This window comes from Tetrao urogallus (assembly GCF_951394365.1).
Source record: "Tetrao urogallus genome assembly, chromosome: 11".
Lineage (NCBI taxonomy): Eukaryota > Metazoa > Chordata > Aves > Galliformes > Phasianidae > Tetrao > Tetrao urogallus.
In genome coordinates, this window is record NC_136824.1 from 16412338 (window position 1) to 16439890 (window position 27553).

The window sequence follows — 27553 nt, forward strand, 5'->3', positions numbered from 1 at the left end:
TTCTACCAACATACTGTAACACTGTATGTTTTTTTGAGTGCCTTAGAAAATTTAAAAAATAGCTTTCATTTTATATGTATTTTTATATGTATATTTAATGTAATGTTAAAGTTCATGGTTAAATAAACTTCCACCCTTTGAATGTGGCATACTGGCAGTTTTCCACATCACAACAGAACACGATTTTGCAAGGCACCAGTGTAATTAAAGAGAGGAGTAATTTGCATTATTTTCCTATAAAACTACTCTTGGGTAACAGATGGCAATCACAAACATACTGCTCCAGAGACATGTGGAAACCTACTTGTTCCACCAAACTCAGGAGTGAATATTAACCCCAAAATCACTCTCTTCATTGCCGAAATATGACGTAGTAATCCTCAGTATGGTCCTTATTACTGTGCTCATGAGCAACTCCTGTCTCTGAAAATAGAGATCTATGGAAATGTTTCAGAGGTTGGTGTGTCATTTGCAGTTTTCTATAATCTGATGATTCACGTTAGTCTGAATTAACTGATGGTTGGGTTTGATTGCCTCAGTTCCAGGCTGCCATTATCACTTAAATCTTGTATTAGGCATTGCCACGGCCCATCTCAACGTGTGAATGGCCCAGTCCCAACTCAGGCTCTACATGAAGGAGCCAAGCAGCCGGATTGGCAAATTCCATCTTGAACTGGGCTGAGCTCTATGGGAAGTAACTAACTAATGGTTTCTTCCCCCCAGTCTTGTTCTGCTGCCTTGGTTCAGCCAGCTGGGCGATGTCAAGGCTAGGGATGCTAACCACGGGTGGCACTGTTGGTGTTCAAAACTAGTTCTCAGCATGGGCGTGGGTCGCTCTGAAAGTAATGCTTCCTATTTATTGCCCTGGAAGCGACAACAGCTACGGAGAGCACAGTAACTCTGTTGGATAGAGCCAACCCTCAGCTACAACATGCTATTTTTCGATGCAGTTGCCGCCATTAGCTGCATGTTTCAGCACTGGCACTACGATTTGTAGCATTAGGTTTTTCTGTCTGTAGCTTGCCTAGAGACAGTAATTGTTAAATTAAATTAAACCAATAGCTCCTCTTGTCGTTTCGAAGTGTTTGCAGTAGCGTTACTCGTTTTTATAGCGCCCTGTGACACCTCTGCGAGAAACCTCACAGTCAGCACGTCACGAGGCTGCCTCGCACGGCGAGGGAGCTACCAGCGGGAAACACCGCGGAGCGGAGCGGAGCAGAGCAGAGCGGAGCTCGTTCACGCGCACCGACACCGCGGTACCGCGCGGCACGGCGCCGCGGACTGCAGCTCCCATCGGCCCCCGCGGCGCCGCCCCGCGATGCGCGCGCAGTGCCCGCCGGGCTGGGCGCGGCGGAGAGGCGGGGCCGCGTTCCGTCTCCTCGCGCCGCCTCGGCCGCCCCCTCCGGCTGCGGCGCCCGAGCGAAGATGGCGAAGACGTACGACTATCTGTTTAAGCTGCTGCTGATCGGGGACTCGGGCGTGGGCAAGACCTGCCTGCTCTTCCGCTTCAGCGAGGACGCCTTCAACACCACCTTCATCTCCACCATCGGTAAGGGGCCGAGCGGCTCCTCGGGGCCCCGCGGGCGGGAGGCGAGGAGGGAGGGGCGCGAGGGGCCGCTGGGGAGGGCCTGAGCGGCAGCCTTGGGGCCGTTAGGGCCGGAGGGGCTCCGCGCTGAGGAACTGCCGCCCCGGGGCCCGGCCCGGCCCTGCCCTGCCCCGCCCCGCTCTGCCCGCCGCTCCGTGCCCGGCGCCGCGCGGATCCCCCGGCCGTGAGGGGCGGCCGCGCCCCGCCGCTCTCCGCCCCGGCGCTCTGTGCGCGGGCCGCGGCCGCATCAACAGTTGGCCAGGGGCTCGGGCGCATCGTTCCGGCCCCGGCTGGGGCGGAGGGAGAAGGGGGAGGGGGAGGTTGCGGTCCGTGGGAAGCGCGGCCCGGGGACAGAACGCGGCGCCGCGGTAACGGATCGCGGAGCGAGCGGGCTGTGAGCCGTTGTGTCGCTGCGGAGCGTTTGGGGCTTGTGTGCGAGTTTCCAGAACGTGGAAGAAGGCCCCGAATGCCGGAGCGTGCAGAGGCAGCTCCCTGCCAAAAACTGAAGCTCGGCCGATCTGCTTTGGTGAGGTGTCAGGCGCTGCCGCTCTTAAAGGACTTCTTGCTCAAACGATCGTAAGAAGAATTTTAAAGTTCCTCTCGGAGATAATGCTGCATTGCGATCTCAGATGGAGCTCAAGAGTTGTGCTGACCTGCTCGTAGCTGGGATTGCTTTTGGGAATAAAACCGAGCTTCCTCTTCTGGGAAGGAAGAGGTGAATTGCAGCAGAGTGTGTGAGTGTTCAGCACTGCGATGCTGCTGCAATTGAAGAGTAACACTGAGATAAGGAGTGAACTCTTCTTGCGGTAAGGAAATGGAGGCACGGAGCTGAAGCAACACGTGGCTTCTTGTTTCTCCCTGCCTGTTCTTTGCAGCCCTGTTCAACCCTGTTCCATAACTGCAGCTAGCAGAGATTGAGCAGCAGCTTACCTGGAAAGGCACTTGGCTCTGTGTGGTAGATGTGAAGTCTTAAACCTTATTAAGTACTGTGCAGGATTCCAAAAAAGCCTACAGCAGTGTCATACTTCTCATACATGGGAAGAGATGGCTGACATAAATGGTGTCCTCCATGCATCTTGGTGGCTCTTGAGCTGCTTTGCTTTTTGGTGTGGTTCTTTTTCTGTCTCCCTGATTCACCTCAATGTCTCAAGGACTGCAGGTATGATTCTTTGTTTCCTAACTTAGTTATGTAGGGTCTGTTCTCTTCTTCCTGAGTGTTTGCTTTTACGAGGGTCCTGTTATTAGCAATAATTTACGAAAGTTGGAAATTGAGATGTACTTCTGGTTCCACAGGTGGTAAATGTCATTTCATTTCAGTTGCATTTTCCTGTTCGTACTGTTTGCTGTCCTGTAGTTTTTTAGCAAAGCACTTACCAGGAGGAGAGTTGGCAATGCAGAAAATAGAGAAACTGTTCATACAAAGTCCTTGCATGCTTAAATAGAAGTATTCTTTTTTTTTTCTTTTTTTTTTTTTTTTTTTTCTTTTTTTTTTTTTTTTTTTTCTTTTTTTTTTTTTCCCCTTCTGTATTCCTCATGGGTAGCCTGTATCACTTTTGGTTCAGTCACGTAGATCTAATCTGTGTGTTCTCATTGGTGCTTTTTCTTTATCCAGAAGGGGGGCAGTGAGTTCGTGCTGGCTGGTCAGAGCCACTCGGTTTTAGCGTCACGGCTGATAACATCTGATGTGCTTCAGGGAAATCTGGAACGGTTCTGAGTTTATTCCTTGGTGGATAGAGCACAGGCTGCTGTGGTGTGGAGGGAGCTGCAGAGAGGTGATGCTCCTGCTGGTTGAAACTCTGAAGTCCCCGGATCAGCGTTCAGAACTAAGTACACTGCTTCTCACTGTGATGGATGCCACCAGGCTGTGGGGTTTGTAGCTTCTCCAAAAAGTGGATGGGGCTTCCTGTGAGATACACGTTCAGCTCACAATGATTTTGATGAGTATGCACTGTATTGTGTGCTCTCAGAGGTGCCCTCCTTCCTTTCCTGACCTGTGTTGCTCCTGGCAGGGCCGGAGTTCCTTTAACTTTGGAGGTCTGAGAAGGCAGCACATGCATGAGGTGTTTTGGATCTGCCTTCCGCCTCAGCACTGTCTGTGAGAGGTGGGGCAGTCAGAGGCTTCTCATAACTGTGTGGTGTTCAACTTGTGGTTGTCTTCTGTCTTGTATTGTACGAAGCAGTGCTATGATGGAAGGGCCTGCAAAACATCTAAGCACCAAATGTCTTTGAAATGTATTTGTTCTTATTGTTGTTTACTAGCTTCAGTTACAAGAGCAACGGAAACTTCTTTCACTGAGAAAAATGGAAATGCTGTTTTACTTGGAATATTTGAATAACTTAGGCTCAGTGTTTGTTACAGAGATGAACTGTAGTTACCCTGTTTTTGCTTGGCATGCTTGTGTTGTTGTTCTGAACAGCATGTTTTGCCGATTCTCTTCTCTTCTGCAGTCATGCAAAGCAAGCCTTTCAGGCTAAATGCTGGTACATTGCTTGGAGATTTGCAGATGGTCCCCTTGACTTTGCTGCTCAGGATTGTTAGTGGTGTAATGAAGGCTGTGTGGTTTCAGACAGTAAGGGCTTCCAGCCTGTGCCCTGTGGCCAATCGTTGCATGAGGAGTAGGATATGAGTGCAGCGCACATATATTTACTGTTTATATTGGTCCTTTTTGTTTTTGAAGTGCCTCATGGCTCGAGATTGTCTCCTTGTCTTGGGGTAACTGAACTGGCTAGCAGATTGTGCCATCAGTATGAGAAGTGAGCCACTGGTCTCTTTCTCAGGTGATGCTTTGTGTTGCTCCACACTGCTGGGGCTTTGCCTGTGGTCAGCAGCTTTGCGTATTTTCACACAGGGCTTTGTAGCTCTGTTTGGAAACCCTCTAAAAGAATTGACAAGTCGTAAGGGTGCTGTGCTCCCTGTGAGGATCAGCATCTCGTCGTTAACATGGGATGAAACCTTCTCCCCTGGAAACATGTTACGTAAGGCTGTGTTATTTAGTTTGCTTCCTGAGTGGAAACTTCTGCTTTCGCACAGTTCTGCATGGAAAATAAAGAGCAGTTGTCAGCTATTTTTCGTACTTGAACACCACCTAAAGCAAAACTTTATCTTGGAGTATCTGGCATGAATTTTGTTAGTATTTTCAGTGTGGTGCATGCGAAGAAGGAGCGTTAATTTAGAAGTCTCTGCGTATCCCAACTTGCTGTTTAAGGAGTGCTGGCTGGTAAAACTGGATTGGGTTTATCATTCCAAATAATAAGGTCTATTCTTTGCGTCTCTTTCAACTTGTTGTTTAAGCTGTTTTCCCTGGGAGTGAAGTTGTATCTCTTAGCTGATAGCTTTTCTGACTTTGTACAAGGGGTTGCTGACTGAAACAAGACGCTGTGCTTACTCTTTAATCCAAGATGATATCAGCATTTGGCAGGAAGTTGCCCGTAGGAGATGTTTCAACTCTCAGCACACTGACTTGTTGGTTTTACAGAAGTGACTTTTCCATGGCCTTCATCTTGCAAAATAGGACAGGGCTCCAGCAGCTGAGCACGTGTGTGCTGACCTTATAACACTTTGATGGAAATCCTCTGAACAAGCAGAATTATCAACTTCCCTTTTGCAATGAAATCTCTGTAACATGCAGTGGAAATTGTTTTAGCATGCTCAAGTCAAACTGTGCCTCTCTGAATATTTCTGCTCTCCCTTGCAGGTAATGTATGATAGACAAAGAGGGCGGTGCTGGATTATTATGATTATTCTTGTGGTGATGATTGCCTTCCTCCCCCTCTTTGGTACCTGCTGTTCTCATTCATTTGGTACTCATTCATTTTCCTGGGCTTCTTCAGATGGTGGGAGTGCAGAAGAAAACAGGATGATAGATCATCAAAGAGAAGTCAAGGAGGAGCTGTAGGTGGCGCTTCGTTATTGGTAGTTAAAATTAGGGAATTGTAAGGGAGATTGTGGAGTGAGACTAGTGTCAGTGACTCGGGTGGTGCTGCAGTGTAGATGGAACTGCGTGTGCAAGTCTTGCAGTGCTTGGGACTGTGTGAGGAGGTCAGAGCCTGCAGTGGAGCGCAGACAGGCAGCAGTTTGGAGGCAAATCTGAATCTGGAAGCATGGCTTGGTTTGCAGAGTACAGTGATGGTGATCTGCGAGATGTTTCCCTGATAATCTGAAGCACTGCAGTTGGAGACAGCTTTGGTTAAAAACATTCCAGTTAGCGTCTCTTCTGACTGTACATCTGATAGCTGCTAACAAGTCAGCTTAGACTTTGGTTTTCATCTGCTGATGAGATTGTGCCACTCTTTCATATTCTGCGGAGCACCAGTACAAGAGGAATTGCTTGGTTTTTATTAAAAACACTTCTTCAGCTTTCTTGCTTCGTGTTACTGTGAAGCAGTGTGACAGATGTCTTAACTGTTTTATGCCGCTACTTAATTGGCAGATGGAGCTGTCTCTTGGTTATGTGTTATCTGGTTATTTGAGTGGCAGCAGGGCAGCTCAGAGCTGCTTTGTGGCGTGGTTTGAACATGGAGTTAAGAATACAGACCAGCATTGAATGAGTGTAGGAACTTGTGTCGTTTGGTTGGTGCAGGCTTTGAGAGAAGTGCTGAGGGCTCAGAGCTTTTCTTTGGGATTTTTTTTTAGTGCATCTGCATTAGGGCATCCTTTTAGAAGGATGTCTTGTCCTGACTTCTTCCCAAATTTAACTGGAATTCATAATAGGTGATGAAGAGTACATGCAGTATTTATCATGAAGCTTTATTTCATGTGCTAGGATTTAATTGCTAACAGATACCTGATTTCCACTGATACCATTGTTGATCTTACTACATTGTGGTAGCTTGAATACCCCATCAAAGCGACCGTAGATCAGTGCAATGAATCTGTTCCTTTCCTAATGTGAACAAACTGAACAACTTGCATGTGCTCGCACTGCTTAAAGCTTTTGTACAAGCAGGGTTGCTCCAGAGGCGTTGAGTTGCATGCGAGTTGGAACTCAAGCTAGCAACTTCCTGTTCCAGCTGCGTGTTTGTTTAGTACCTCTAAAGCTTTTCACCAACAGTTGTAACTGGTGTCAGTTTAATCTTGTGGTTTACAGCGAGCTTTCCTCCGAAATGAGGCTGTGACACCTCATTAAAGGCAGCCGAAGTCATGCGTGTGGTAGAGGACTTCTGCTCAGGGAGAACAAGCAGTTGAGCAAGTTTAAGATGATTTATCCTAGTTTTGTTCTATTCTACAAACCTGCTTTGGGCACCACAGAATAAAACTGATGGAGAACGTTGGTTGTGTTCTCGTGTATGGATGGCAGTGTGTAAGAACATGCAGAGCAGGTAGAGCACTGGAGCTGGGCACCAAGTCTTGCTTCTTGGGAAATGCAGCTTGAACTCAGAAAATGGGTGAAATCAAGCTGACCGCCAGCCTGGGGGTACATACACTGCCACCAGCTGCTGTGCTCACTGTGCAAAATCTTCCTTTCTTTCATCTGCCAGAGAGAAAGAGCTCTTCTTTACTGACACAGTTTGTTGTCTGTATGCTGAGACGTCTGATGGGATGAAAGACGAAGACATCTGTGTCCGGGCAAGGGTGGAAGAAAGCAGAAAGTCACAGTAACCACTGGCTGGAAAACTTTTCTGGCTTAGCAGAAGTACTGTGAACATCCAATATAGGAAAAGAAGGTGAAGTGGCCATTAACAGAACCTTGAAAAAATGAAAAGCAAACATCAAAAAAATGAGCATGGCCCTGATTAGTAAGTTACGTGGTTTTGCTTGGTGGTTTAGGTAGTAAGAGTCTTTCAAATAAGGCTTATTTTCTTATTCGTATAGGCAGTTAAATAAAGCATCCCTTCTTCCCCCATGTCCTTCACTTCCCTAGCAGAAAAATCCCCGTGCACTTACTCCCACATGAAAACATGAGTTTAAAAAAGCCTCTTTTAAGAAAGATGTTTCAAAATCTGTTAAGAGAGCCATCTTCAAAAATAAGTTCTGTAACTTTAAACTTTCTGCTTAGCCTTTTGCCTTGCTGTGTGTTGCTTTGTTAGGAACTTCATGTGCTCTCTTCTAAAACATGGCCGTATTTCAGACTTTGAGTAAAAGTCCTTTACTGGATAGTCAGTCTTAAGGAATGTATTTCTTACTGAATGAGACACTTTCATCTTTGCACATAACCAAGATCTTTTCGGCCAGAGCACCGGTAACAAAGCTGTGAACTGAATGCTTCCCCCACTTCTCCCTCTGTTTTTCTCTTTGTGTTGCTGATAATTCCCACGTGAGATGTATTTTTTGTCCTGGAGACCTTAGAGACCTGGAGAGTGGGGCAAGTTTCTGTTCTGTGAAGTAAGTATTATCCATTTAATTCACGAGCGGGCTATTCCTGGGCTATTGCTCACCTTCCCAAATTGCTTTTTACTGTACAGCACTGATTTGTAATTTATACTGACTGCCTACCATTATCCAGTTCATCTCTCCTCTGGTCTCTGATTGCATCTCGATAACCCTCAGTCTCTCAAGGGGGTGCTGGGCAGGATGGGTATTGGTTACAGCAGTATGAAGCTGTACAGATTGACTGTTCTCATCAGCTCATATGTCTCAGGCCTGCAGCTGGCAGGGTCTGTGTGAGCACTGTGGTGTGCGCTGCTGGGATGGGAGGTGCACAGGGCACTGTTTGTGCACTGTAAGGGTTTCTTAAGTGATAATGACTTGCTTCTTTACATCCTGAATTCTGCAACACTGCATGGTAGTTTTTCTCCTGGCAGCTCCTTTAATTGTATGCAGCAGTATGGTCCCAGCAGTCGTTATTTCTTCCTTCTGAGTAACGAGGTCAGAACAGCTGTTCAGACTGATTGGGAGCCCTTCAACTTCAGGAGGCTTTTTTGAACAAGGAATAGCATCTCAGTTCCCGACTGCACAGTCATGTAGCTCCACCTGGACCTGAAGTCAGTGAACCAAAGCAGACCTCATCTTTCCTGGCTGTTCTCACCATCGCAACTGAAACAGCACATCAGTAATGAGCAGTGACCTCTAAATCACAGTGGCAAGGCTAGCATTGATCATGTAAGATTTTCTTCAATAAGTTTTTATTCCAGTCTCTTTGATGCTTAAGATACCAATTTTTGGATGAAACAAGCACTTCTTGCTGATAGATAATTAGTTCAGAGTAGCCTTGGTTCAAGAGGACTTGTATTTTCTGCATCTACCTGCGTACCCGCTGCTCGGGTGATAGCATTGGTGAGGTCCATGCAGGCATACCTGGGAGCTACCTGCCAGCTGCCTTTTGCTCCTGTGAGCTGAGGGCTTTCATTTCCTGGTTGGCCCCATGGAATCTGTGGGCTCCTGCTCATAGGTGAGCTGTGGCTGTGCCAACCTTTTCTCTAAGGTATGCCATCAGATGATGATAGGCTGAATTATGGAATTCACTCGAATGAAAACTGACCTGACCCACACAGGGAAGTGCTCAGTCACCACTACTGGATGGCAGCACCTGCCGTAGCTTCGGCTGCCTGTAAGGCTGTGGTCGCAGATCAAGTCTTGTGGGGAGGGTTTAAATATTTGCTGCTCCCAGTTGTGTGTTGACTGGAAAGAAATATGTTCTCAAAGCAGCTCAGTTAGTGAATTCCCCTTAGCCAGTCTATAAATAATCCTTAAAATAAACAAAATTTGCTGTCTGTATCATAAGGCAGCTTCAATCTGTGTCATTTTAGATAAAACCAAGTTACTACCAAGTGCGGTTTATTTTCCATTGCATGAGTAACAGATGGGGGCTAGGTTTGATACACCTCCACAGACCCAGGCCTGTGAAGTTGTGGAGGTTTGTAATTATACTCGGAGCAGTAGAAGGAAATTCATTACTGCTGTTACTGAATGTTCCGTAAAGCTGGACCGAGGGTTTTTTTGGTGTTTAAAATCATGCGATTCAAAGCACTCTGAAAATTCAGAATTGTGAGAAGTTGACCTGCAGACCTTTCAGCATTCACACCAAAGCCACAGTGGCAGCTGAGCCCATAGGAGCTCTGCTGCAGCGCTGGCTGCGGGCCACCGGGCTTCCTTCTCACTGTGACAGTCAGTGCACACCATGGGCTGCTGAGCTGTCCCAGCGTGTACCAGGTCTGATTCTGTTAATTGCCAGTCTTATTCTGAATGTCCTGTTGCTTTTTTTTAATAGCAAGTAATTTGTCTTAAAGGAAGCTGGTTGGGAGCTGTGGTGCAGCCAAGGAGGTCTGTGCTGGAGGAAGCTGCAGTTTGCTGAATTTTACAGAGATTGATTGCATCTTGGTAATAAGTTTTAAGTGCTGGAGAGCAGGAAACCACTGTGTGCTATATGTGTGTGGCACCTACGTTCTTCATTGCCTTGCCTCCTTGTGCCACTTGTATTTGCTTATCAGTGTAGTGGTTAAAGTTTCCTTTATGATCTTTAGTCTATTAATATTTTTAAAGGTGCAAGACACTACTCTGTTATCTTTGCATAGGAAAACTGTGTGATGTTGTTTGCAGGGGTGAGGGATAAGCTGATGAAAGACCAGATAACCCAACGCAGCCTGTGCTGCCCATAGTTTGGATGCACTTTCTGTGTTCTCACAGGCTGCCCAGAAGAGACTGAGTACAGTTTTGTTCTCTCTAAGTTGTAAAAGAATGAATAAAAATGGTTATGCTTCTGTGTAATTTTAAAATAAATTAATCTTACAACTTTTCAAAAACATTGACCTTCACCCTGGTGCAGTGCCTGATGTTAATCTGTATTTTCAGTGATGGCAATAAAAAACAACTGCATCTTGAATTAACAAAGTGATAGAAATTGCTGAGATCATCTGAAAATGCAGTGCAGATGTTGTTAGGGACTAGAGCCAGAAGTTCAAGTTCAAAGTGACTAGACTTCGTTCTTCAGCATTATGCTCTATGACGCTGCTATGTTGCAAGTGTTCCCCGCCCTGCTTTTCATAGTCTGATCTTGTTTCTTCCTCGGTCGTTTCCTAGGTTTGCTGGAAATGCCTCAAGAAAGATGGAATGTGAAACCAGCTTTCTGAGGCATCAGTGTACTGGTTGAATCTACAGCAGTAGATAAATGATGGAGCACCATAAAGAGTCTCGGGGGCTTGGGAGGAATGAACAACAAACAAAAAACCTAAAGAAAATAACTCGTTTGATCCCAAACCTATGAATCCTACTGCTGGGAACAGCCATCCTGCTGGTAGCTATTTCCTACAGCTTCCTACTTTGGATATTTGTGACTTAATTGCTGTTTGTTCACAAGAACCAGAAGCCTGCAGTATTCAACAAGCTGAACATAAAGTGTGTTGATTTTCAGCCTCTTCTCATTTCCTCTTTCTATTGGTAGGTTTCAAGTCATCATGCTCATTTTGAAGTGGTTTGTAGTTGAGCCTTACTCCGAGCAACTTCAGGAAAAAGTTTCCTTTCCTTTTGTCTGTCTGGAAGAGCTGCATGTTGCATCTTGCCATTAAATTGCAAAATTGTCTTCGTATGCAGTTCTACCCATTGGAAGCAAAAAGAACCGACTCCCATAACTCCACAAATCAGTACAGTGTGATAGGAGGGAGCAGTGCAGTGTAGTTGGAGCAAGCTCAGCTTGAAAGTTGCTGTGTAGATTCCAGTCATTGTGTTGCTGTGTTGCTCAAGAAGGATAAGGAGGGTTTGTACCTTGCCTCCTTTCCTGCCTTGTGATGAACTCACTTTGATTGCGATCGGTGTCCATTGGTGATAGGTGCCACAGCCATTAGAAAAAACCTTCTTTCCCTTTAAAAATTTTGCTTCTTCCACTCTTGCTTCAGGAGAATAAGGTAAGATTTAGATGAAGGGGGGGTTCTTGCTTAAGAGCTTGGGGTTTTAGTTATGTGCAGTTCAAGCAGAATAGTCTTCAGTGTGATAAATGAGATCTGATGGTGTGATGCGTCTTCTGTGTTCTTTGACAGACAGGTGTAAAAATGAGACTTGAGCAAGCAAGCCAGGTATTCATGTTTTTCACTGCTGCTCTGCTAATTCAGGATGTTTAATTGCCTTTTTTCTAAAAATTCCTTTGGCTTATGTATTAAATACAAAACCTAAACCATTTAAAATACTAGGACATTGAGGACTAATCCTTTTTTTTTTTAACATAAATTGCATATTGCTTGGCTAGAGTTGAAGAAATACTGTCCAGTTGTAGATACGCAGCTACTATATGCAATCAGAGTCTGACACTTAATTTGCATCCTGAGAGGTTTAAATTTCATGGTTGATGTCTTACTACAAATACACCCAAGATAAGCTTGTTGTTGTAATTGCACGCACTCTATGGACTTAGTGAAATAGGAAGCCTGTTAAGTTAACTTGTGTTGAGGTCAACCAGAACTGCCAACTGATCCGCAGCTTTCTCACTGGTGAGGTCCAGCTGCTGCAAACTGCTGTTGAGCTACATGAAGAGTGAAATTAATATACTGGATAACTGTCATACAGAGAAATACTAAGGATTTGGAGTTTTTTAACCATTTGTATGATTGAAGAACATGACCCTTCCACGGCCTTTGTTTGGTTGTGAGCACAGTAAAGAGTGGAGAAGCCTTTCCCTGCAGCTGGAGCTGCTGTACTGATGTACTGGCTCCAGCCAGAATCCTCTATTTAGGTTTGCTTGTGTTGGAGCACAAGACAAAACCTGTATGTCCAAGCAGTGGTGTGTTGCAGGGAAGTGTTGTGGTGCAGGCCTAGCACTGAAAAACAGACATCCCAGCTCTGACTGGTGAGGGTCTCAGCTGAGAACTGGAGTGCCTTGAGGCTGAGCTGCTGCTCCAGAACCCGCAGTAATAAAAGGAACCATTTCAGCCTTGCTGCTCAAGTGGTTGTTCAGTTCTTGCAAGAATTGCATCATACATGTTGATAGCAGAAAAATACTGATACTGAACATGGAGAAGGAACCTCTGAATCTGTGATGTTGTTCAGTCCTGTTGTCACACAGCTGCACTGTAGCTTAACCATGGGTAAAATCTGCCCTGGTGGTTGAAATAAGGAGAGTGTACGTGGGGGCATAGGAAAGAGTGGAGTCATGGTGGCAGAGAGCCCGGTGTGTGGGATGGATGTGACTTCTGGCCTCAGTCACAGGGGGCTTAGGCGAGGCTGGTGTGTGTGTGCATCCAAACCTGTGAGGCACACTGACTTTTTGAGTGCACACATTTCAATCAGTGTGAATGAGTTGTTGTCAGTTTTTGTGGAAGCTGTGTAAGAAAATATCGTCATCCTTAGTAAAATGAGATGAGAGGCTGCACCCCTGACCTATAGTTGGCAAGGATCTGAAAGCAGTAAACCCTCTGCTCTGCTTACCCCCATCCTACAGTGGAAGTATAAACAGTTATAGTCCTAACAAACACAGTTCTCAGCACAGACTTCATCCATGCAAACTGCAAGTCTGCAATTCCTTTAATAGACAGTTTTCTACTCCTGTCTAGTACCTGCAGATTCACTAGGTAGAAGTCCTGCTCCCAGACTTTGCCATGTGCCGGCTCTACTTTGGCCATTACAAGTAATTATCCTGTTTGCCCTTGTGTTATAAAAATAAATCTAGGTCTATATCTCCTTAAAAACATCTAGAACGTAATTTCAGATGGGCATCCCAGTGCTGCAGGGCTCTTCCTCCCTTCTGGACAGGGGAGCGTTGCACATTGCATTTTAGAGCTGCAAGTTTTTGATCTTTTGCAATCAAACTTCTGGATTCGTGAATGGCTCTTTTAATCTCTTCAAGTTTTTATATCCCACTGCCTAATTATGTGCAAACGAAGAATTCACCAAGGTAGGAAATTCTGCCAGTAATGACTTTTGAAGTGCCGTGGTGGTTCAGGTGTTGAAGTGCCACGAACGCAGCTCGGTAAGCAGAGCAGTGCTCAGGCAGCCACAGGCTGTGCTCAGGGGAAGTGGTAGCACATCTCACCGGGCTCCTGCTCCGAACATTTGCAACTCGCCGCTTCCTGTTGCTGAAGCAAAAGAACAAAAGCAGCGCCAGTTTGCAGTTTGCAGCTTCTCGAAAGTCGCAGTTGCGTTTGTTAAACTTGGTTGTCTTGTGGCAGATGTTTATGGATTTCCCCTTTTGCTTTTCTTTTAGCTTCGTCTTTATTCAAGGTGAATTTTGGGGAAGTTCCTACTAGAAAGTTTGATTTCTGAGAAGCTGTTTTTTGTGCACGTCTTGTTTTGGAAATCCTGGTACTGTAAGGGAAATGAGTAACTGCAGGAAAGCAGTCAGCACAGGGCTCCTACCTGCAGTGCAGGCTCGCGCTCAGGATGCCATCTCTGCTGGAGTCTCCTCCTGCTGTGTTTTAGCTTTGGTAGTTTACGGTGAGCACAGAATTATCTTTAGCCATGGTAGCCTCCAAACTGTAATCCTGACAGTTAGATTTCAGGCCTAGGCACACAAAAAGCTGTTAAAATTGCTTTGACTTAGTGTTGTCCACAATACGATCCCCTCTACTGAAAAAGTAAACTGTGCTTCTGTAACTTTTGGGGAGAAAATAAAGAGCGAAGATGATTCATTCTCAGATACAAACAGTGAAGTGTGATGTCAGCACATGTTGTACCTGGTTAGAGGGAAAATCTTTGTGGCAAGGTAGATACAAAATTCTATTGACAGATGATAGAAACAATGGTAACACCTTCCAAACTTCCCTCGCCTACAAGAAGGGTTTGTGGGGTTGGTTTGGTTTGTTTTTTAAGTAGGCACATTCTTAGCTTTGGTGGAATGTAGGTTAATGAAAAGATCCGTTTGTAAATCCATTTGTGAGTCTTGGGAAATTAGAATTGTAGCAATAATCTCAGCATTTTAAATCAATGCAGTTAATTTTGTGCAGTGGTAGAAGTGCTGGTGTGATGTGTGTTTCTGCTGATGTGTTCTAAGCATGTAGCACACCAATATTAAGCAGCTGAAACTCAGTGTTTTCAGTATATTAAAGTATTAATATTGCACGTGAGAGGAAAGAAAGTCAAGAACTTAATTAGCGTCTGTATCTCATTGTGTCACTTTGTAGTGTATGAACATAATAATCTCGTGGCTTATTTCCAGTGCTTCCTGTTTAAGCTATGGTTAAATTAATAAAGCTAGAGGCAGCACTTCCCTGCTGAAGACACTCTTGATAATTGTCATTTAAATTTCAGGTGAGAAATGAGAAAATGAGAAAAAAGAAGAGGGGACCAAAAAAGCATCTTTTACAGCCTGTGACTAACTATAAGTAATTGTGTGAGATCTAGTGAAGGACAAACAGGTTGCCAACTTCACACTGGATGAACCAGGGGAGGGAAGGAAGGTGTGTGGGATTGAAGGATCAGGTGGCCCCCTGTGGAACCTGAGCAGTCGTGGTTTAAGCTATGTTACAGTGAAGGTTTAGATACACTAAAGCTGAAATAGTCTGGTGAAAGCACTGGTCTGTTTGGAGATGTTGTTTAGAATAATAATTTTTTTTTTTTAAGTTTGTATTTAACAAATTGTACAAAGGAAATGGAGCGCTTCCTTTTCATTTACCACAAAATTAATGTTTCTCTGGCAGGAATTGACTTTAAGATCAGAACCATAGAATTAGATGGGAAGAAAATCAAACTGCAGATATGGTAAGTACTCCGAAGTAACTTTTCAGTGAGTTCTGAATTATCATTGAGCAGGATTGTGACAGGACAAGGGAAAACTGTTGCAAACTAAAAGAGGGGAGATCTGAATGGGACATAAGGAAGAAGCTTTTTACGCTGAGGGCGGTGAGGCACTGGCACAGGTTGGGTGGATTCCCCATCTCTGAAGATATGCAAGGGCAGGCTGGGTCAGGCTCTGAGCAACCTGATCTTGCTCTGGATATCCCTGTTCGTGGCAGGGAGTTGGGCTGGATGACCTTTAAAGGTCACTTCCAACTCAAAAGATTCTATGGTTCTGTGACTGTACTGCTGCGTGTTTTAATGTATTTAATTCAGGAATTGTATGCATCAAGCTACCTTTGTTAATACTAGGAAAGGCTGTGTAATGCTGAGGTCGCAATGCTTGCATGGAAATGCTTTTATGCCACATTAAGGTGCTGCTGTAATCACTGATTGTAAGTATGACAGCTTGGAAGTGAAGATGATGTTGAGGGCTGAAGAAACACAGGCATGTTGCTTCTAGGTGGTATTTTCCATAATTAATGAATATCAAAACATTGCTATTCAGTTTTAAAAAGAGCTCTTAGTACAGAAAAGCATGAGGAAAAAAGCATATCTCAATGAAATATTGGTTTTCTTTGGATTTTAGGGATACAGCAGGCCAGGAGAGGTTCCGCACAATCACAACAGCTTACTACAGAGGAGCCATGGTGAGTGCCCTTCATGAAGTTTATGTGCAGCTAGTGTAACTGTTGTGCTGTTCTTAAATTGCATCCTGTAAGTCTCCTGCTGGAGAACTGGGTAGTTGTCACTTGTGCCCTGGGGAATGAAGTGTTCTTGTTCTGTTTAGTTTTTTGTTATTTGCTCATACATTGTCTAGTCGTAGTTGTTGTTGTTTTTTTGTGGTAAAACTCAGTCTTTTTTTTAATATAGTTACCGTTTGTGTGGATTGCAGAAAGAAGCTAAGTGCCAAGCTTGAATTAGATGGCTTAATAATGCAATGAGCCCTTTTGTACATTTGAAATATTTGAAGAATGAGTAGTAAATGACTTTAATTCCAATAATCTCTTTTACTGAGTTGATTATTCTCTTCTGTTTTTCATTACCGTCAGATGAGAACACAGAATCTGCACTAGAAATACAATCACCTGTAACATGAATGGGTTTTTTGCCTCCATTAAGAATGACTTGAAGTCAAATAGCTGTCTTCATGGTTCTTGTTACAACTATGTACAATGGCTCTTAATGCCATGATTTGAGGTACCCTAGATCCATGATTTAAGGTACTGTAGGTCCAGTCATTCTTAATTTAAACTTGCTGCTGGCTAGCTGTGCTGCTACAATGTGTTCCTAGCACCTTCCATGAATGGATCTGTCCCTAGGCTGGCTGTGGGTTCAGGTAACTCCACTGTCAAGGAACACAAATGGCAAAGATGTTGCTTGTGGCTCTGGTTGAGCATTTTTGCACTTAAAAATAGTTTGGCAGTGATGTGGTCTTCTTCCACTTCCCAGTCCAGGGCTTTGTCTTATGTATTTATTAGTGCTTTGTCTTATGTAGAGTGATTGGGTACACAATGAGAAATGGAGATAAGCCTGGCAGGTTGTCCTCAATGCAGCTGTTGTGTGGTTTCACAGGCTCTGCGGCTTGTTGAGAGCCTGTGTTAGTTCACATGCATAACTGCCTGAAAGAGCTGAAGCTTTTGTGGGAACACCTGAGGTGATCTTTCTTGAAAGAATCTGCAGACTCACAGGTTTATCATTCTGCCTAGAGAGGCTGCTTCTAAACTTGACATCAACAATCCTGGTTGCTGTTGTAGTAGGGATTGTGAATTATTCCTGACTACAAGCTAGTAATTCAAAGCTTCCTATTAGCAGTGTGTTTCTATGTAGTGTGTTTCTAAATCTAATAGTGCCATGAGATGTTAAATAGTAATATTTTTGGGTAAGCAAATGCATAGTGCTTTGAAAATTATTATTGTTTGTAAGTCCTATGTTAAATTTCTTGTAAGTACAATTGAATGGCAAACATCAGGAGTCAACCAATATTATTAGCTCATCTAACTAGATTTTCTTAATTTTGTTTAGGGAATTATGCTGGTGTATGACATAACAAATGAAAAGTCTTTTGACAACATAAAAAACTGGATAAGAAACATTGAAGAGGTAGGTGCTTTGTAAAAGGAGGCTTTGGAAAATACTACTTAATCATTCTACCTTAAGATTTCACAGGGAAGAATAATGGTAAGATAACAACTTACCTTCACGACAGCAGCCAACGTGTTTATGACCAAGGTAGACTATGCACTGAACAGAACTGATTACCAGTGTGAAGAACGTTGTCTCCTTCCTGTAGGTGTGGATGGTTGAAAACCAAGGTTTAATAAGTGATAGTGAAGTGTTTCAAAACTGATCTTGCTATGACTTGTGCTGCTCTCTTGCTTTTGGGTTTGTGTGTGGAAAGGCTGTACACCTTGAGATCTCGCTCCTTCTTTGCACTGAGATGATGACAGATCTGTCTAATTCCAGTTGCTTTTGTGTTTGTAGAATTAAAGATTTTTATCCTTTTCATTTGGTCTAGCAGAAAGAAAGCTTAACCGTTGTGAATTATTTAACAGGACATGCTGTCAATTAGAGTGAGATAATTATGAAGTTAGAGGAGAAGCCCTATCTTTATTGAAGCTGTAGTTAGGTAACAGAATCTGTTTTCTTGTTCTTTGTTTTTTGGTGTTTTTTTTGTATATATGTTGTGTACCACCACCCCTCCCCCTAAAAAAATAAATCCATAGGCTTTTCTTTAGTATTATTCTTTAAATAAGCAAGTTTATTGTATTAGTGATCAATTTGATCCAATATTGACTGGGCTAGAAATGTGTTCTCACTGAACTTCTCTTTTTATAATTATTTACTTAATCATTTATTAACAATCTATTTTAAAAATGGAAATGTAGTATGTAATGATACCTCAATCCCAATGTAATGTTACACATAATTTGTTATTATAAGTAGATTGAATGTAGGAATCTTTATTCAAAGCTGTTTCATTATTTCAATATTAGATTGCCTGTTTCAAAAGTCATTACCTTTCTCAATAATGCCTTGCCATTAGTTATCTTTTAGAAAAGATGATGCCCATTTGTGGCTGGGTTTGACACGCGGAGTTCTTTGAAATCACGGTGCTCTTTGTTTCTAAGAGGTGTCATCTTTTGCTCCATTCAGCATGCCTCTTCAGATGTAGAGCGAATGATCCTGGGTAACAAATGTGACATGAATGAGAAGAGACAAGTCTCCAAAGAAAAGGGGGAGAAGGTAAGCTTATGCTGACTTTATTCAGAAGCCAGCTTTTCTTAGTATTCTGGCTGTAAGATACTTGCTTTTAGGCACATGTAGAGAGCACATCTCACACCTCTTGTTTTAGAAGTTTTTGATGTAAGATGTTATAAGTTTGGCTTGTTTTTAAAAGTCTGCGTTTGAGTTTGAATAAATTTAAAGTTATCCTTGATGTGAGGGGAAGAATCTAAAGAATGCTCAGCTTTGCTATAGCATGAAGTCTTGTAAGTCTCAATAAAAAGCTATGTACGTAGTTTAGTCAGCTCAGTGTGGTGGTTACTGGCCTTGTAGGTATAGGATGAGACTAACTAGTTCAGTAAGAACAGAATGCTATGGAATAGAATGCTATTCTATACTAGAATGTAAGAGTACTATGCAATAAACACCACCATGTATCCAGCTGAAATAGTATAATGGTTAGTAACACAACTTAGAGGATGGTTTTAGGTACTCATCTGTTCAACATGCACATAGCAGTGAAGATTTTAATTCAGTGGTTTTGGGTCTTAAAACTTCAGTCCTTTGTGAGCAGTTAATCTTTTTGAGGGGTTTGAATTTACGTGGAGATGCGGCCTGGTTTAACATTTTTCTGTTTGCCCGGTAACTTTAATGCTTTATTAAAAGAAAAGTAGAAATAAAGCTTCATTTGTTTGCAAAGCCTGCTGCCGTCTGTACCACCTGTTGTATTGAGAACTTATGTAAAATACTCATTTGCAAAGGAACTTCGGAACAGCTGAAAAATTTTGATCTCTCTTTCAGTTAGCAATTGATTATGGAATCAAATTTTTGGAGACAAGTGCAAAATCCAGCATAAATGTGGAAGAGGTAAGAGATCAGTGTTTATGCTTAGGTGTGTGTTGTGAATATTCCTGTGGAGGCATGTTGCATGATTGGTAACTAATGGGCTGACTGACTGATCTGGGACATGAAGTCACACCTGGTTCCTGGTTTACCAACCTTGTTCTATTTAGAAAGCTGTTGTAAAACCTAGAGCTTCTTGTTTTCTGGTAATGTCTGGCATTATTTTTAAGTGGATTGTTAACAGAGTGCTATTATTGTAACAGTTGCTTTAAATTTCAATTGCAAGTGCTCTTGGACCGGAAATAGGTAGAATTTTAAACCAAGCTCTGTGGAGGAAATTGCCTTTGAGATTCTTTATTTTCAGAACAACGTGCTGCTGTGCCAAAGAGTCTTCAGATTATTACTAAGCATGCTATGAAGATGAGACTGAAGTTTTTGTTGTAAACATGGAACATCAGCATAGACTGTCATAAACTGATGTTAGAGGAGGAAGAAAGCTAAGACTACTCAATCTATAGATCTGCAGTCTGTTTTCTTGCAAACAAATTCTGTGCTAAAAACACCAGCTCCATATTTGCGAGAGCATTAGGAAATAAACTGGGAAGGGAGAGTAGCTCAAGTCAAATCTATCTTACCATGAATCACTATTATCATCTCAGGGAGTGTTGTGTGAGGATGTTAACTTCATGAAAAATGTGAGCAAGAAAATAGTATGATATCAGAAGGCAGATACGTTGAGATTTATTCATTCAGATTGGAGGCATTGTGCTGCATCGGGAAGAGTGCTGGACCTGATTTTCAGAATCATAATGATTCTTCTGGCAGTCAGTAGAAGTGTGAGTATTAGCAACTAATACTGATGGTGGATAGCAACAGTCTCCTAATACAAGGTACATACCTTTCCATTTCCATTTGGAAGGTAGACTTATGTTTCATGGCATGCCCTGCAACTTCATTTTAGCTCTTCTAGGCTATTAAATTAGTTTAATTTAATAGCCAAACTACTTGACTATGAGTACTTCTAAAAATTGTTACGTGAATTGTGAAGAAAGAATAAATAGATGCAATCGGTGTAGATACTCAGCAGTTAACCACTTAGTTTCATTTCCACCAGAAGGTGAAACTGGTGGGGAATTGCACACTTGTAATACTGTTGTGATCACAAGTTAGTTTATTTTATTGGCAATGACTTGTTTGCATTAAGTGCTTTTGTCCTTGGATGTATTCAGAACACAGTGAGAGAGTAAAGGTTTACAGTTTCTTCAATCTGGAATGTATTTAGAGTGTTGGTATGTCCAGGTACTCTGAAATCTTACTTTTTCTCAATTTGGGAGAATTGCAGCATGTTTCTGCTGCAGAACTTTCTCTGCTCCTTTGTATGCTCAAGTCTGAGATGCTGAGTGGCCAGAGTGATTTCTTTTATTTTTTGTTAAGGAATGTTGTAAGCAGGAAGAAGGGCTATAGGCAGCCCAGGAGTGAGAGGTTTGAAAGACAGAAAGAAAGCCAATTTTGATGTGAATTGCCAGGTGTACCAGCCTCAAAACTTTCTGTACATTTCCAGTTGCAATGTGCAGTACAGTTTGGCCAAAAAAAAAAAAAAAAGCCAGTTAATGTTTGTAGCCTTCTATTCAACAGATGTTTTTTGTCCAAGAAGTAGGCAGTTGGGAAAGCTGTTTGCGTGCTTCAAAATTGAGAAAGATAGAAACTAAAACTGTTTTTTTTCTTTGAAAGAATGCTCATTGCAGTGTTAAATAAGCAGCTTTTGTGTACTGTGCCTTGCAGCTCAAAGTGCTGTGTAGCCTACAGAATGTTTGCATGTCTGACTACTCCTAATACATCTTTGGATGTCTCTGTTGACTGATTCCTCTTATCTTATTTTTCACCAGGCTTTTTTCACACTTGCACGGGACATTATGACAAAGCTCAACAGAAAAATGGTTTGTATTTCCAGTGGCATACAAAGTAGATACACTGAAATTACTGTCAAAATAACTGGCTTGCTAGCAGTAGCCCTGTCCAAAAGTTTCTGGTGATTGCAGTGGGTTCTATATCAAATTTGAGTGAACAGGTAGGGGGAAAACGGGGAGTGGGGAAGAGCATTGAGCTCAGCGATGCTAGGAGAAACTGCGCTGCAGAGCTGCTGCTGAAACACACACTCTAGTTCTTACCATGTTGTTCTCCAGCTAACATCCTAGGGAATCAAGTGAGCATCCAGCACAGAGCTGCTAGGACAGTTCATCCAGTAGGGAGCTTAAGAGCACAAGATCCATAGGAAAGGTTTAATAACCTGGGCTTTCTTAGCATGTTGAAGGGAAGGCTGTCTGCAACTATCTGAGAAGCATTTTACAAAGGCTGTCGTGACTTTCCTTGCTGGTGCCAGCTGATATAACAATGACCACAAACTGGTGCTTGGGAGCTTTAGCGTGGGCACTGGGGGAGGTAGAAATCATCATGAGGGTTTTGTAGCTCTGGAATAGGTTCTGAACAGGGCTGTGGGTCTGTTTTTGAAAGTTTCCAAAATTCATCTAGGCAAATCTGTAGTTGGCCTGATCAAATGTTAGTCATAGTGCTGCCTCGAGTGAGGGGCAGGAGCAGATGATCTAATCAGTGACCTTTTCAACCAGTGTTTCTGTGACATAATCATAATCCTTAATTCTTTCTTAAGTCATAAGATAACATGCAGCTTTGATGTAGTGAGGCAGTTCTTAGTTGCTCATTGCTCTGTATCTGGAAAGCATTGTTGCTCTTACAGTTAGTTGTTCATTTACTCTGAAGGGTAATAGCAGACTGTATTTACCTAATTTACCTGTCACAGAAGAGAGCAAGATTCAGTAGGTGCCATATTTGATTGTTAATTTCTTAGGCTGATTTGCAGTCACTTAGATATGCAAATTCACTAATGCTATCACTGCCATTACCAGTGAACAAGGATTCAGTGATGCAAATTCCATTAAGCAAATGGAAAAAGAAAAGAAAAAGAAAAAAAATGGAAATAAGAAAGCAGTTTGTTTTCTGTTAAAGGAGCAGTGGATTTCACGGTTATGCTGTAAACTAGCACAGATGCTAGAACTCAAGCTGATCTTAAGTGTATGCATCTTCTCTGTTTAAAAGCAGTCACTTGAGCACAAATGCACATTGGCATGAAATTGTTCTTTATTTTCTGTGAACGTTACCACTGAGCAGCCTGAAACTGGTGTGTTCTTTGTCCTTGTGGCACTGTGATCCTTACTTATTGAATGTCAAATTTTGTAGTCGCTCCCTGAGCTAATACTTGAGATTTGGACCATTGGACAAATGTTTCTTTTAAAGATAAGCAGCTCTACGAAGTGATTAACAGAGCCTGGATAACTGAGAAGCTCAGGCTGTAACAGACCATTCCTCCAGTTATCATTTTGCAAGAGGGAGATGTAGTGGGGAAATCAGTAAAGCTACAATCGGTTTTAATTGATGTTGCATTTCATGACGTTGATAATCTTTTCTTTTTCAGAATGACAGCAGTTCATCGGGGGCAGGTGGGCCGGTAAAAATAACAGAAAATCGATCTAAGAAGAGCAGCTTCTTTCGATGCACGCTACTTTGATGAACTTTTAACAATAGACTGCAGCACACTTAGAACCTTTTCTGCTTCTTTGAAAGCACAGGGTCACAAAGCCTCAGAAATAATACCACCAAGCTGCTGCTGAGAGCTCCATTGAACGTAGACTGCGATACACAAAATATCAAGTGGATTTTGCTCACTAAGCCTATTGTTCTGTCAGGCTCCTCTTTCTCAAATATGGAAGCTATGAAGTGGAGACACAAATGCAAGAGTTAACTTGTTTTCCTTTTTTACTTTCTGTTTTATTGCCTGTTGCAAAGCTGCTATGTTTCTTTTAACTTTGCACATCCATATTAGCCTCTTACTGCCTGTTACAGCACAATCTTACATTCGTATTTGCACAGTTTCACTTGTAAGTAAGATTCTTAACAGATTTGTGCAGATTTTTCCTTTCTTTTTTTAAACAAATTTATTTTAAAGCAGAACAGCCGGAGGACAGATGAAGTCACTTCCATTATTTTCTTTGCTGTGTACTTATGGCCGTGACTGCATTGTGGGTGTTGACACCATAGTGATGAGAATTACTCTTAACAATTGACATTTAACAATTTGTATGAGTTCTGTCTCATAGATGCACAAATCTGTTCATGCAGAAGCAATGGCTTTTATTCTGAATGTAGTATGTTGCTTTTCTTTCTTTACCAGATATAGAAAAGTTGTGTTCTGAATTGCCAGTCACTGTCTGATTTCACAGATGCACCTTTTGGTAATTTTAATAAACGCTGTGTCTTTCCTCACTTAACTCCCATTTGTTAGCTCAAACTGTCTGCACCTTTTCTTTGTTTTTACGAGGAAATACACTCTGGAGTTGAGATCATCACAGATTGGCCTCGTTGCTCTCACTTAAGTGGCTTGTGGAATCTGAACGCATGAGTTTTGAGTAACCACTCTGTGGATTCACTTGCTCAGAATGACTGCTCTAACGGTGACTTTGATTTCTATTTTAATGATAAAGATGGTCTGTTAATGTCCGTAAGCATCAGCCCGTGTCAAAAAGGTGTCCAAAAGTTAGCTTCCTGTCTGGTTGCTGAAGTTCATCAAGCTCTGGCACTGCATAAAGGGTCACACTCGGGCTGGAACGTAATATTGGTTATGCAGTTAATGATGAATGTATGAAAGCCTCGTTGGTCTGCTCAAGCAGTACAACTTTTTTTTTCATTAAAAACTGGTACAGTGACCTAGACTGTTAGAAGCAGAGTTGAAACTTAGTTGCCTTTTTTACTCAACTGAGCATTGTATAACATAGTCTGTGTTCCTACTACTTTTTTTTATTGTCTACTAAAATTTTTCCTGGATGAGCAAGTAAAATAGGTGCTCTAGTTCTGTTGATGTGCCAAACTTGGACCATTGTAAGCTTTAACTACAAGTTTGTGTCCAGCATGTTTGTTATTAGGGGATAGGTGCATTCTGTCATTGTCAAAGTAATGTCTCTGACTTGCTTGCTTTTGCTTCACAATGTTGTCAAGTTGCAAACAGTGAATTGGTTGTTACTGCAGATAACTGCTTCATTCGTGGTGTCCGGTACTGAATTTGTCATCTTGGATCTGTTGTAAATACTTTCAAAGTGAACAGACCAATAGCATTAGATGCAAAAGGACCTTTGATTTGAAAAGATCTAACAGTAGTAGCTGGTTCTATAAAGATTGAAGTGTTATCAACCTGTCCCCACTTGTAGCGTAATAGAAATAGTTACTGTAATTAGGTGGTGAATCTCATAATCTTCTGTTGCTGCACTTAAAAATCGTAATGGCAACAAAGGTTTAGTGGAAAGTCAAAGCATCCCTAACTGCTCGGTTGTCTACCCTTGATGTTGTTCTTGGACAGGCTGAAGCAGTTATGTTTTCTGTATGTTTTTTCTTTTTCTTCTTTCGGAAATTTAAAAAAAAAAAAAGTGCTTCTGTACAGAAAGTGTTGTGACACCAATTATGAATGTTGTTGATTTTCAGTAATTTACCTCCGACTTACTTGGTGTCGTAATACTTTGATTTTTATCTCAGGGGTTGTCTGCAAACCAAAACTGACATGTTCTGTGTTTGGCACCGTTTACAGAATGCTTTGTGTTGTTTTTCCTGTCTTTGCTGTGTGGTTAAGTGTACATTCAATAGTAGTCTCCATGAACTTCCCTTTGAAAGAGCCTGTAAGTAGGAGAGTCTATGAAGTGCTTCTTGAAGCAGCAGTGAATTGGGGTATCTGCTCTGTATTTGGGGGGGGGGGGGGGGGGAGGCAGGGGGAAACTTGCTATTTTCTTACATTTAGCTGTGCTAAACTGTACATAAATGTGAGGTAAGACCATAGGAAATTCACTTTATGCATGATAAAATGATGCAGTAAATATTTCACTTTGCTTAATGTTCATGTAAAGTTCATCTTTTTCTATTTGTAGAAGAATTTAGTGCAATTTTGTTGTCCCCTGCTGAAACTGAAGAATTCTAATTTCATGTGGTCTTATGGATAAGGTAAAATGCAGATTTCTCTCTGTTTTGCCCCCACCCCTGTTCTCCAGCAGTATTAAATGGCTGAGTGGCTGCACTTTGTCAGTGTGCTAACTTCTGGTCAGTATAGACCTTTCTGTCTACAGTCTGCCTTGTCAGACATAGGAAGCCGTGCTGTATCTTCGTGTGCAAATCAGCTGTATGTTTTACTGGGAACTTCTTAGCTACGTTTTGCTTTAGACAAGTGGGTGACGATAAATGACGTGTTCTGCCTGGGCATCAGATGCTGGGTACTACAGGCTTTTCTAATACCAGAATGATTGTTCTGTGCAGTCTCTGTTGCTACTTTGCTCAAATCTATATAACCTGAATTTTGAAGGACTCAACTATACCTCAGCCAACTAGTTAGTATTCTCATGTTCATTAGTATGAAAGTCATAGAATTATTCATTAAGCAGCAAATGTATTTCTGTTTTGCTCCAGAGGTTGCCATTAAGCTTTTAGGAGAAGCAGATGTTTCTGGTGGATTTTAATGGAATAAAACCACTGTTTGTGCTGTTGAGGTTTTTTGAAATATTTCTCTGCCCTGTGTCTGTGTACTGCATCTTGACCAATATTTTTCTAAATGGTTTAAAAAGAAATGTGGTCTCAGTGCGTTGCAGTTTTAGCTTCCAGTCCGTGCTCAGCAAAACATGCACAAGTTGTTTTTGTTGAGTGTATCTAGAATATTTGATTTACTTACTGTCTTACTGGAAGTTGTAGTATTATTAAAGTTTAAACCACTCGAAACATAGCTAACTTTTCTATTTGGAGGACAGACTTAAAGATACTGGTTGAATTTTCAGACCTGTAGTTGTGGTTTTTCTTTTTTGTTTTCCTTTGTGCCCTTTTTTACATAAACTATTTCCACTGTAAGTACATTCCCCTTTCTAGTCCGCTGAAGTCATTTAAAAGGCATAGTCATTTTCACAAGTGAAAAAAGGATTCTTGAATATACATATTGCATTAAAATATTGTGAATGGATACTGATTTGAAGTACATGAATGATATGTAAAAGTGCATAAGTGTTATTTGTGGAAATGCCCTGTTATTTTGCTATCTGTTAATGTAACTGAGATTTTGCAACGTTAAACTTGTTAAGGATTGGTCTGTAGGTGATGATAAATAGGTCTTTTTCTTCTCCATTCACTGAACTGCTTATAAATTCTTATAAATAAAACTTGTATTTCTCTCTTCCACCAAAAGCAGGATTTCCACTGATTTTTCTTGTTTCTGATGAATTTAAGTATTCTAGTGCATTCCTATGGCCTTACAGATGTTTTTGCAAATAAAACTTCAATTACAGTTATTTTAATGCAATGTAGCTACTAAATTCAGACTAGAGAGTATAGTCCTTGAGAAATTGCTTAATTTTGAAATAGAAGTGTTCTACTGTGTGTGTTTAAGCACATTTTTATCTCTGATCAAAGGTGTAATGTGAAAAGCTCCTGCAGATAAAGTGATCTTGTCATGTGATTAACCTGTAAGCCTAATCATTGTGTATTGATGTGTATAGACAAAAAAAATCCCCTCCCAAAAAAACCCACTTTAAATTCTAATGGTTTTATTATTCCATGTGAACTTTTTTACAATAATATGTCTCAAATAAAAGTTACGTAATGAAAAGAATTTGGAGTATTTTGTATGAAATATTCCACATAGTTGTTAGAAGGTTGGCATTTCCACTGTGTTTTCAATGTCTGTTGTGGGTCGTAGTTCAGCTGACTTGCCCATGTAAAGCTGTAACTTCAGTGATAAACCACAGGTATTCTTGTATGGTTTCGTTTGCACCTAAACTTGTTTGGTCTTCAGACATGTCTGAAGTGTCCTTTATTCCTGGAGAGATTGCTTTTTGTAGAAATTAAGTATATTATTCCAGTGACTGTAGGTTTTATAAGGAAGTGTTTTGTCAGTGCATCCTGGAAAGTTACAGGTGCTGCTCAGAAGGTACTTGGGAAGTAAAGATAACGTAAGAGAGAGTCTCCAGTTTGAGTAAGAGTTACTTAGTCACTTGTTAAGTCGGGGATAACTGACTATTTTTTTTTTTTTATTATTATTTGTGTGTGTGAAGGGTATGGTTTTACTACTCCTACATAACCTGAGACATAAATATCATCAATATGTTAGGTATTGCTTGCTGAGCCTTATTCACCGCTGCGTGTGGAGGGATTTGACAGAAGTATTTGATTGCTATTGT

At 41.9% G+C, this 27553-nt stretch overlaps 1 protein-coding gene across 1 annotated transcript; it reads left to right on the forward strand.

The window, feature by feature from the left end:
* Positions 1–1425: 1425 nt before the first annotated feature.
* Positions 1426–22866, forward strand: RAB8B (RAB8B, member RAS oncogene family; the record flags this gene model as incomplete). Its single annotated transcript, XM_079540684.1, has 8 exons — positions 1426–1549; positions 15083–15143; positions 15808–15868; positions 17244–17321; positions 18375–18464; positions 19245–19310; positions 21173–21223; positions 22774–22866. 8 exons carry the CDS (start codon positions 1426–1428, stop codon positions 22864–22866), a joined length of 624 nt encoding a protein of 207 aa, XP_079396810.1.
* Positions 22867–27553: the final 4687 nt, after the last annotated feature.